The sequence below is a fragment of the Lolium rigidum genome, chromosome 6, assembly GCF_022539505.1.
Source record: "Lolium rigidum isolate FL_2022 chromosome 6, APGP_CSIRO_Lrig_0.1, whole genome shotgun sequence".
Taxonomy (NCBI): Eukaryota; Viridiplantae; Streptophyta; class Magnoliopsida; order Poales; family Poaceae; genus Lolium; species Lolium rigidum.
This window is the reverse complement of record NC_061513.1, coordinates 2,485,937-2,496,602: the sequence shown is the minus strand read 5'-3', so window position 1 is coordinate 2,496,602 and position 10,666 is coordinate 2,485,937. Positions and strand designations below refer to the sequence as shown.

At 45.8% G+C, this 10,666-nt stretch overlaps 1 protein-coding gene across 1 annotated transcript; it reads right to left on the bottom strand.

Moving 5' to 3' along the window:
- Window positions 1-500: 500 nt before the first annotated feature.
- On the bottom strand, window positions 501-1,833 carry LOC124660070 (malonyl-coenzyme:anthocyanin 5-O-glucoside-6'''-O-malonyltransferase-like). Its single transcript, XM_047197863.1, is given in 2 exon segments — window positions 501-1,065; window positions 1,067-1,833. Coding segments are annotated over 2 exon segments (1,332 nt in total).
- Window positions 1,834-10,666: the final 8,833 nt, after the last annotated feature.

Sequence of the window (10,666 nt, the reverse complement as noted above, 5' to 3'; positions counted from 1 at the left end):
CTTTGAGCCTTCAGACTTCAGTTCGGACGAAATTTCAGAAAATTTTACTATGATCTTGACAGCATATGATGATCAGATATCGAGGATGCCGGCGAACGACGACGGTGGTGCTCCAGGACCTGATTACTTTTTCATATTTTGTTCTGGGGTGTGCTTTGTAAAGTTGCAGGCCTTATCTTCAAATTCTAGATTTACTGTGAAGGACATGTATGCATATTGTACCCGTCACGTGTCACGTTAATAAATACCACCTCTTTGTTCAAAAAAAAATATGTTATTTATATAAGATTTCCAACAGTTTTCTTGCCTTTGGCTTTGAACTAACAAAACGAAAATTCAGATAAGTGACTGACAAGACAAATAGGCAGACGGACAGTTGCCCACAAATTCAGACGAGCCCGTCAACGACGTCGGGAGAACACGTATACCTTCCGTTTGCACAGCCATATGCCCACATCATACACAGTTTGCCGATCACGGCAGCAACACGATGTCAGAATTCAGACGCCCTTCCCGCCGAGACGGACGATGTCGCGGAAGCAAGAAGCGAAGGCTTCCATGGCGTCCGGCGGGAGCACCACCCCGACCTCGACGCCGCCCTCGCCGTCGGGGCCCTCCGCCAGCGACACCGTCCCCAGCGTCTTCTCGATGGACACCATCTCCACCCGGCACGGCCTGCCCCACCCGAAGTCTGCGCCCTCGTACACGCCGTGCCTCGGCGATCCGCCCACCGACATGGGCCGCTCCGGCAGCACCGACAGCACCTTCCCCAGCCACCCCTCCGCGCCCTCCAGCACGCCACGCTCCATCTCCCTGATCGCCGACCCGATGGCCGCCGCCGCCGCAGCCACGCCGCCGTCGCCGGTCGCAAGTTCCGACGTGGCGGCCTCCACGAAGCAGGGGCGCAGGCAGTTGCCGAAGTACTCGGCGGGGAGCGGCGGCGCCAGCCTCGACCGGCACTCGGCGGAGAACAGCACGTGGCTGCGCGCCGCGCCGTCCACGCCCACGGAACGGCTCCTCAGGAGGCACACCCACGCCAGCGCCGACGCCGCCACGAACGCCGACGGGCGCCGCCGCGTCCTTGATCGCGTCGATCTGATCGCGCGTCAGAGGGAAGGACGCGATCAACGGTGCCGGCATCTCCGTTTCCTGCGCTGGCGGCGGCGGCGGCGGGGGAGGGCCGGACGCGAGCACCCTCATCCCGGCGAGCGTCCTGCCGAGCAGGTCGTCGGGGTCGGCGACGAGGGAGCGGTCGAGCACCGGCGCGGGCAGCGCGTCAACACCGTCGAGGCCGCCGAGGCGGCACGCGGCGGCCCAGGTCCGGACGAAGAGCGTGGCGGAGGCGTCGTCGCAGGCGGCGTGGTGCACGGACACGCCGAGGCAGAGCCCGCGGCCGGGGAACACGGTGGCCTGCACGGCCGCGACCTCGAACGCGCCGTCCTCCCGCGACGGGGGCAAGCACGGCACGAGAGCGCGCATCTTGCGCAGGTCCCGGGGCCCGGTGGCGACGAGGCGGTCGAAGTCGTCCTCGTCCGGGGAGGACTCGGCGAGGACGAGGGCGAGCGCGTCGCCGTGGGCGTAGGCGAAGCGGTGGCCGGCGGCGAGGCTGAGGGTGCCGGCGAGCGGGAAGAAGCGGCGGAGCGCCTGCGGGAGGGAGGAGGCGAGGAGCGGGAGGGCGGAGCGCGGGTCGGGGTGGCGGTAGAAGAAGAGGCGCTCGACGGGGCCGGTGAAGAGCCAGGCTGCGTCGAAGAAGGTGATGGGGAGTTCCGCGGCGGAGGGGATCGGCGGCGCCGGCGCCACGCGGATCCGCTCCAGCACGCGCACTTCCGCCATGGATTTGGTTGCCAGCTTTGCTTGCTCGAGCCACTATGCTCTGCTGAGCAGCTTGATCCAGTTGCCACTGGGTGCAGGGTTGACTGACAGGTGGGGTACGTTTGACAAAAAGCTGCTCGAGGTTAGTCAATTGGGCACTTTGCTTACTGATGGTGATTATTCTACCTGATTTGTTTGGCCAGCCATTCTCAGACCAAGAAACCACATCAATTTCAGCTTCTACCATATCGAAAGAAAAGTTGAAGCTCATCATCAATCCAAATACTTCATGCCTTGTTTGGTTGCACAGAATTAACCTCTCGTATTGAATTGGCAATGGAAAATCAAATCAACCAATTCAATGGAATACCACAAAGAGTGTTTGGATGCGCGTGGTATCCAGCTATAGAATTTTGGTTTCAATGGAATACCAAATCCTGTTTGGATGTCACATGTGTGGAAATGAGAGTATTTTTTTTGACTTTAAACAATAAATTAGAAAATGAAAAAAGGCAGATCATGCTGGAGGGGATCAAGGCGGCAGCCGAAGCTAGAGAAGCAGTCGCCGTTGGGGCGAGGCCGCGCGGGAGTGTGGAGGAAAGAGGTCACCTCCGGCCACAGCCAACCAAAGGAGGCACGAGGGGGCGGCGCCGCGTGAGGCGGATGGAGGCGCACGCGTCGGGGACGGACGCGAGCCGGACGTGGACGTCGTCGACGGCCTAAGGAAGGGCGTGCGACGGCGAGCAGCGCGAGCTCGGGCCGGCGGCGCGCTGGATGTTGAGGAGGCTGGGGTCACGCGCGGCGGCGCGACGAGGCGGGGCCGTGGTGGCGAACGTGGTCAACGACGGCGGTCATCGGGGAGCGGCGACGGTCTTCTCGGGGAGCAGCGGCCACTAGGGGAAGGAGAGGGGGCGAGCAGTCGTGGAGGGAGGAGGTAGCAGGACGAGCCAGTTCTGCAACGCTAGTTTCCGAGCCAATTCAGAGGTCCAGACCTCTGAATTGTTGGGGTAGAAAATTACACTTGTGGGGCTAGACCTCGGAATTGGCCTCCGAATTCCACGGCCCAATTCCAAGCGCAACCAAACAGCGGAATTGGTCTTTTTGGACCTCAATTCCAATTCCTAGCCCCAATTCCGTGCAACCAAACACCGCCTCAGTGTGTTTAGAGCATCTCCACCGGCGGCCCAAAATAGGCGCTGGCATGACTGCCGGCAGAGTATCCTCTATTTGGGGATGGTGCTCCCACACCGGCGCCCCCGAACCGGCGGCCCCGATAGATTTTTGAAGTTAAAATTAAAATCTTAAAACGATATTTATACGAAATTCAAACGAAATTTGTTCAAAATTAGCGTGAATTTAAACTAAAAACTTAAAAAAACATCTAGCAACGTCGGGAGTTGATGGCGTGTATTTCACACGTTCGTTGGGCAACCCCAAGAGGAAGGTATGATGAGCACAGCAGCAAGTTTTCCCTCAGAAAGAAACCAAGGTTTATCGAACCAGGAGGAGCCAAGAAGCACGTTGAAGGTTGATGGCGGCGAGATGTAGTGCGGCGCAACACCGGAGATTCCGGCGCCAACGTGGAACCTGCACAACACAACCAAGCTACTTTGCCCCAACGAAACGAGTGAGGTTGTCAATCTCACCGGCTTGCTGTAACAAAGGATTAACCGTATTGTGTGGAATATGATTGTTTGCAGAGAAAACGAGTAGAACAAGTATTGCGGTAGATTGTATTTCAAGTAAAGAGAATTGGACCGGGGTCCACAGTTCACTAGAGGTGTCTCTCCCATAAGACGAACAGCATGTTGGGTGAACAAATTACAGTTGGGCAATTGACAAATAAAGAGAGCATGACAATGCACATACATATCATGATGAGTATAGTGAGATTTAATTGGGCATTACGACAAAGTACATAGACCGCCATCCAACCGCATCTATGCCTAAAAAGTCCACCTTCGAGGTTATCATCCGACCCCCTCCAGTATTAAGTTGCAAAGCAACAGACAATTGCATTAAGTATGGTGCGTAATGTAATCAACAACTACATCCTTAGACATAGCATCAATGTTTTATCCCTAGTGGCAACAGCACAACACAACCTTAGAACTTTCGGTCACTGGCCCAGGTGTCAATGCAGGCATGAACCCACTATCGAGCATAAGTACTCCCTCTTGGAGTTAAAAGCATCTACTTGGCCAGAGCATCTACTAATAACGGAGAGCATGCAAGATCATAAACAACACATAAGCATAACTTTGATAATCAACATAACAAGTATTCTCTATTCATCGGATCCCAACAAACGCAACATATAGAATTACATATAGATGATCTTGATCATGATAGGCAGCTCACAAGATCCGACAATGATAGCACAATGGGGAGAAGACAACCATCTAGCTACTGCTATGGACCCATAGTCCAGGGGTAGACTACTCACTCATCACTCCGGAGGCGACCATGGCGGTGTAGAGTCCTCCGGGAGATGATTCCCCTCTCCGGCAGGGTGCCGGAGGCGATCTCCAGGATCCCCCGAGATGGGATCGGCGGCGACGGCGTCTCCGTAATGTTTTCCGTATCGTGGCTCTCGGTACTGGGGGTTTCGTCACGGAGGCTATTTGTAGGCGGAAGGGCAGGTCAAGAGGCGGCACAGGGGGCCCACACCACAGGCCGGCGCGGCCAAGGGGGGGCGCGCCGCCCTAGGGTTTGGCGCCCCCGTGGCCCCTCTTCGTCTCTCCTTCGGACTTCCGGAAGCTTCGTGAGAAAATAGGCCTCCGGGCTTTTATTTCGTCCAATTCCGAGAATATTTCTTTACTAGGATTTCTGAAACCAAAAACAGCAGAAAACAAGAATCGGCACTTCGGCATCTTGTTAATAGGTTAGTTCCGGAAAATGCACGAATATGACATAAAGTGTGCATAAAACATGTAGATAACATCAATAATGTGGCATGGAACACAAGAAATTATCGATACGTTGGAGACGTATCAGCATCCCCAAGCTTAGTTCCGCTCGTCCCGAGCAGGTAAAACGATAACAAAGATAATTTCTGGAGTGACATGCCATCATAAACTTGATCATACTATTTGTAAAGCATATGTAGTGAATGCAGCGATCAAAACAATGTGTATGACATGAGTAAACAAGTGAATCATAAAGCAAAGACTTTTCATGAATAGCATTTCAAGACAAGCATCAATAAGTCTTGCATAAGAGTTAACTCATAAAGCAATAATTCAAAGTAAAGGTATTGAAGCAACACAAAAGAAGATTAAGTTTCAGCGGTTGCTTTCAACTTGTAACATGTATATCTCATGGATATTGTCAACATAGAGTAATATAATAAGTGCAATAAGCAAGTATGTAAGAATCAATGCACAGTTCACACAAGTGTTTGCTTCTTGAGGTGGAGAGAAATAGGTGAACTGACTCAACATTGAAAGTAAAAGAATGGTCCTCATAGAGGAAAAGCATCGATTGCTATATTTGTGCTAGAGCTTTGATTTTGAAAACATGAAACAATTTTGTCAACGGTAGTAATAAAGCATATGCATCATGTAAATTATATCTTATAAGTTGCAAGCCTCATGCATAGTGTACTAATAGTGCTCGCACCTTGTCCTAATTAGCTTGGACTACCTGGATTATCACCGCAATACATATGCTTTAACCAAGTATCACAAAGGGGTACCTCTATGCCGCCTGTACAAAGGTCTAAGGAGAAAGCTCGCATTTGGATTTCTCGCTTTTGATTATTCTCAACTTAGACATCCATACCGGGACAACATAGACAACAGATAATGGACTCCTCTTTTAATGCTTTAAGCATTCAACAACAATTAATTCTTTTCTCATTAGAGATTTGAGGATGTTTGTCCAAAACTGAAACTTCCACCATGGAACATGGCTTTAGTTAGCGGCCCAATGTTCTTCTCTCACAATATGCATGCTCAAACCATTCAACTCAGTGTAGATCGCCCTTACTTCGGACAAGACGAACATGCATAGCAACTCACATGAAATTCAACAACAAGTTGATGGCGTTCCCCGATAAACATGGTTATCGCACAACAAGCAACTTAATAAGAGATAAAGTGCATAATTACATATTCAATACCACAATAGTTTTTAAGCTATTTGTCCCATGAGCTATATATTGCAAAGGTGAATGATGGAATTTTAAAGGTAGCACTCAAGCAATTTACTTTGGAATGGCTGGAAAATACCATGTAGTAGGTAGGTATGGTGGACACAAATGGCATAGTGGTTGGCTCAAGTATTTTGGATGCATGAGAAGTATTCCCTCTCGATACAAGGTTTAGGCTAGCAAGGTTATTTGAGGCAAACACAAGGATGAACTAGTACAGCAAAACTCACATAAAAGACATATTGAAAGCATTATAATACTCTATACCGTCTTCCTTGTTGTTCAAACTCAAAACTAGAAATTATCTAGACCTTAGAGAAACCAAATATGCAAACCAAATTTTAGCATGCTCTATGTATTTCTTCATTAATGGGTGCAAAGCATATGATGCAAGAGCTTAAACATGAGCACAACAATTGCCAAGTATCACATTACCCAAAACATTTATAGCAATTACTACATGTATCATTTTCCAATTCCAACCATATAACAATTTAACGAAGGAGAAACTTCGCCATGAATACTATGAGTAGAAACCAAGGACATATTTGTCCATATGCTACAGCGGAGTGTGTATCTCTCCCATAAAGTGAATGCTAGGATCCATTTTATTCAAACAAAACAAAAACTAAAACAAAACGACGCTCCAAGAAAAAGCACATAAGATGTGGCCGAATAAAAATGTAGTTTCAGGGGAGGAACCTGATAATTTGTTGATGAAGAAGGGGATGCCTTGGGCATCCCCAAGCTTAGACGCTTGAGTCTTCTTGATATATGCAGGGGTGAACCACCGGGTGCATCCCCAAGCTTAGAGCTTTTCACTCTCCTTGATCATGTTGCATCATACTCCTCTCTTGATCCTTGAAAACTTCCTCCACACCAAACTCGAAACAACTCATTAGAGGGTTAGTGCACAATATAAATTGACATATTCAGAGGTGACACAATCATTCTTAACACTTCTGGACATTGCATAATGCTACTGGACATTAGTGGATCAAAGAAATTCATCCAACATAGCGAAAGAGGCAATGCGAAATAAAAGGCAGAATCTGTCAAAACAGAACAGTTCGTATTGACGAATTTTAAAATGGCACCAGACTTGCTCAAATGAAAATGCTCAAATTGAATGAAAGTTGCGTACATATCTGAGGATCATGCACGTAAATTGGCATAATTTTCTGAGCTTCCTGCAGGGCAGTGGGCTCAGATTCGTGACAGCAAAGAAATCTGGAACTGCGCAGTAATCCAAATCTAGTACTTACTTTTCTATCAACGGCTTAACTTGGCACAACAAAACTCAAAACTAAGATAAGGAGAGGTTGCTACAGTAGTAAACAACTTCCAAGACACAAAATAAAAACAAAGTACTGTAGGTAAAAACATGGGTTGTCTCCCATAAGCGCTTTTCTTTAACGCCTTTCAGCTAGGCGCAGAAAGTGTGTATCAAGTAACATCGAGAGATGAAGCATCAACATCATAATTTGTTCTAATGATAGAATCATAAGGTACCTTCATTCTCTTTCTAGGGAAGTGTTCCATACCTTTCTTGAGAGGAAATTGATACTTTATATTTCCTTCCCTCATATCAATAATAGCACCAACAGTTCGAAGAAAAGGTCTTCCCAATATAATTGGACAAGATGCATTGCATTCAATATCCAAGACAACAAAATCAACGGGAACAAGATTATTGTTAACGGTAATGCGAACATTATCAACTTTACCCAAAGGTTTCTTTGTAGAATGATCAGCAAGATTAACATCCAAATAACAATTTTTCAGCGGTGGCAAGTCAAGCATATTATAAATTTTCTTCGGCATAACAGAAATACTTGCACCAAGATCACATAAAGCATTACAATCAAAATCTTTAACCTTCATCTTAATGATGGGCTCCCAACCATCTTCTAGCTTTTTAGGAATAGAGGCTTCGCGCTCTAGTTTCTCTTCTCTAGCTTTTATGAGAGCATTTGTAATATGATGCGTGAAAGCCAAATTTATAGCACTAGCATTGGGACTTTTAGCAAGTTTTTGCAAGAACTTTATAACTTCAGAGATGTGGCAATCATCAAAATTCAAACCATTATAATCTAAAGCAATGGGATCATCATCCCCAATGTTGGAAAAAATTTCAGCAGCTTTATCGCGAGCAGTTTCAGCAGTTTTAGCAGTTTCGAGCAGCTTTTCGCGCTTTGCATTAGAAGTGGAAACATTGCTAACACCAATTCTTTTATTAGTATGAGTAGGAGGTGCAGCAACATGTGTAGCATTAGCATTACTAGTGGTGGTAATAGTCCAAACTTTAGCTATATTCTTCTCTTTAGCTAGTTTTTCATTTTCTTCTCTATCCCACCTAGCACGCAGTTCAGCCATTAGTCTTATATTCTCATTAATTCTAACTTGAATGGCATTTGCTGTAGTAGTAATTTTATCATCTAAATCCTCAGGTTTAGCAGCCATTTTATTAATTAAAGAAGATTGTGATGCAGACATGTATGAGATTCGGGTTTCAGCACTAGCAAGTTTAGTTTGCAACCCCGAGATTTCCCTATTCAGATTTTCAAGTTGATTTCCTATATTCTTCAACAAGGTAGATTGATCATTCATAATTTTAGTAAACAATTTATTTTGCTCATATTGTGATTGCATAAAACTCTTGGTGGATCTTTCAATTTCTAACATCTTTTCTTCATTAGGCGAAGCATATCTACCATAAGAGTTACCATTAGCAGAGTATGGCCTAGAATCATTGTGATTGTTATTTTTAATGAAATTCACATCAACATATTCTTTTTGAGCAACTAATGACGCTAACGGAACATTATTAGAATTAACATTAGGCCTACCATTCACAAGCATAGACATAATAGCATCAATCTTATCACTCAGGGAAGAGGTTTCTTCGACAGAATTTACCTTCTTACCTTGTGGAGCTCTTTCCGTGTGCCATTCAGAGTAATTTATCATCATATCATCAAGAAGTTTTGTAGCCGCCCCCAATGTGATGGACATAAAGGTACCTCCAGCAGCTGAATCCAATAAATTCCGCGAAGAAAAATTTAGTCCTGCATAGAAGGTTTGGATGATCATCCAAGTAGTCAGTCCATGGGTTGGGCAATTTTTAACCAGAGATTTCATTCTTTCCCAAGCTTGAGCAACATGTTCAGTATCTAATTGTTTAAAATTCATTATGCTACTCCTCAAAGATATAATTTTAGCAGGGGGATAATATCTACCAATAAAAGCATCCTTGCATTTAGTCCATGAATCAATACTATTCTTAGGCGAGAGATAGCAACCAATCTTTAGCTCTTCCTCTTAATGAGAAAGGGAACAATTTTAGTTTAATAATATCACCATCTACATCTTTATATTTTTGCATTTCACATAGTTCAACAAAATTATTGAGATGGGCAGCAGCATCATCAGAACTAACACCAGAAAATTGATGGTTCATAACAAGATTCAGGAAAGCAGGTTTAATTTCAAAGAATTCTGCTGTAGTAGCAGGTGGAGCAATAGGTGTGCATAAGAAATCATTATTATTTGTGGTTGTGAAGTCACACAACTTAGTATTTTCAGCGTTGGCCATTTTAGCAATAGTAAATAAAGCAAACTAGATAAAGTAAATGCAAGTAAACTAATTTTTTTGTGTTTTCGATATAGCAAACAAGATAGCAAATAAAGTAAAACTAGCAACTAATTTTTTTGTATTTTGATATAGTGCAGCAAACAAAGTAGTAAATAAAATAAAGCAAGACAAAAACAAAGTAAAGAGATTGAGAAGTGGAGACTCCCCTTGCAGCGTGTCTTGATCTCCCCGGCAACGGCGCCGGAAAATATGCTTGATGGCGTGTATTTCACACGTTCGTTGGGCAACCCCAAGAGGAAGGTATGATGAGCACAGCAGCAAGTTTTCCCTCGGAAAGAAACCAAGGTTTATCGAACCAGGAGGAGCCAAGAAGCACGTTGAAGGTTGATGGCGGCGAGATGTAGTGCGGCGCAACACCAGAGATTCCGGCGCCAACGTGGAACCTGCACAACACAACCAAGCTACTTTGCCCCAACGAAACAGTGAGGTTGTCAATCTCACCGGCTTGCTGTAACAAAGGATTAACCGTATTGTGTGGAATATGATTGTTTGCAGAGAAAACAGTAGAACAAGTATTGCAGTAGATTGTATTTCAGTAAAGAGAATTGGACCGGGGTCCACAGTTCACTAGAGGTGTCTCTCCCATAAGACGAACAGCATGTTGGGTGAACAAATTACAGTTGGGCAATTGACAAATAAAGAGAGCATGACAATGCACATACATATCATGATGAGTATAGTGAGATTTAATTGGGCATTACGACAAAGTACATAGACCGCCATCCAACCGCATCTATGCCTAAAAAGTCCACCTTCGAAGTTATCATCCGAACCCCTCCAAGTATTAAGTTGCAAAGCAACAGACAATTGCATTAAGTATGGTGCGTAATGTAATCAACAACTACATCCTTAGACATAGCATCAATGTTTTATCCCTAGTGGCAACGAGCACAACACAACCTTAGAACTTTTCGTCACTCGTCCCGGTGTCAATGCGGGCATGAACCCACTATCGAGCATAAGTACTCCCTCTTGGAGTTAAAAGCATCTACTTGGCCGGAGCATCTACTAATAACGGAGAGCATGCAAGATCATAAACAACACAT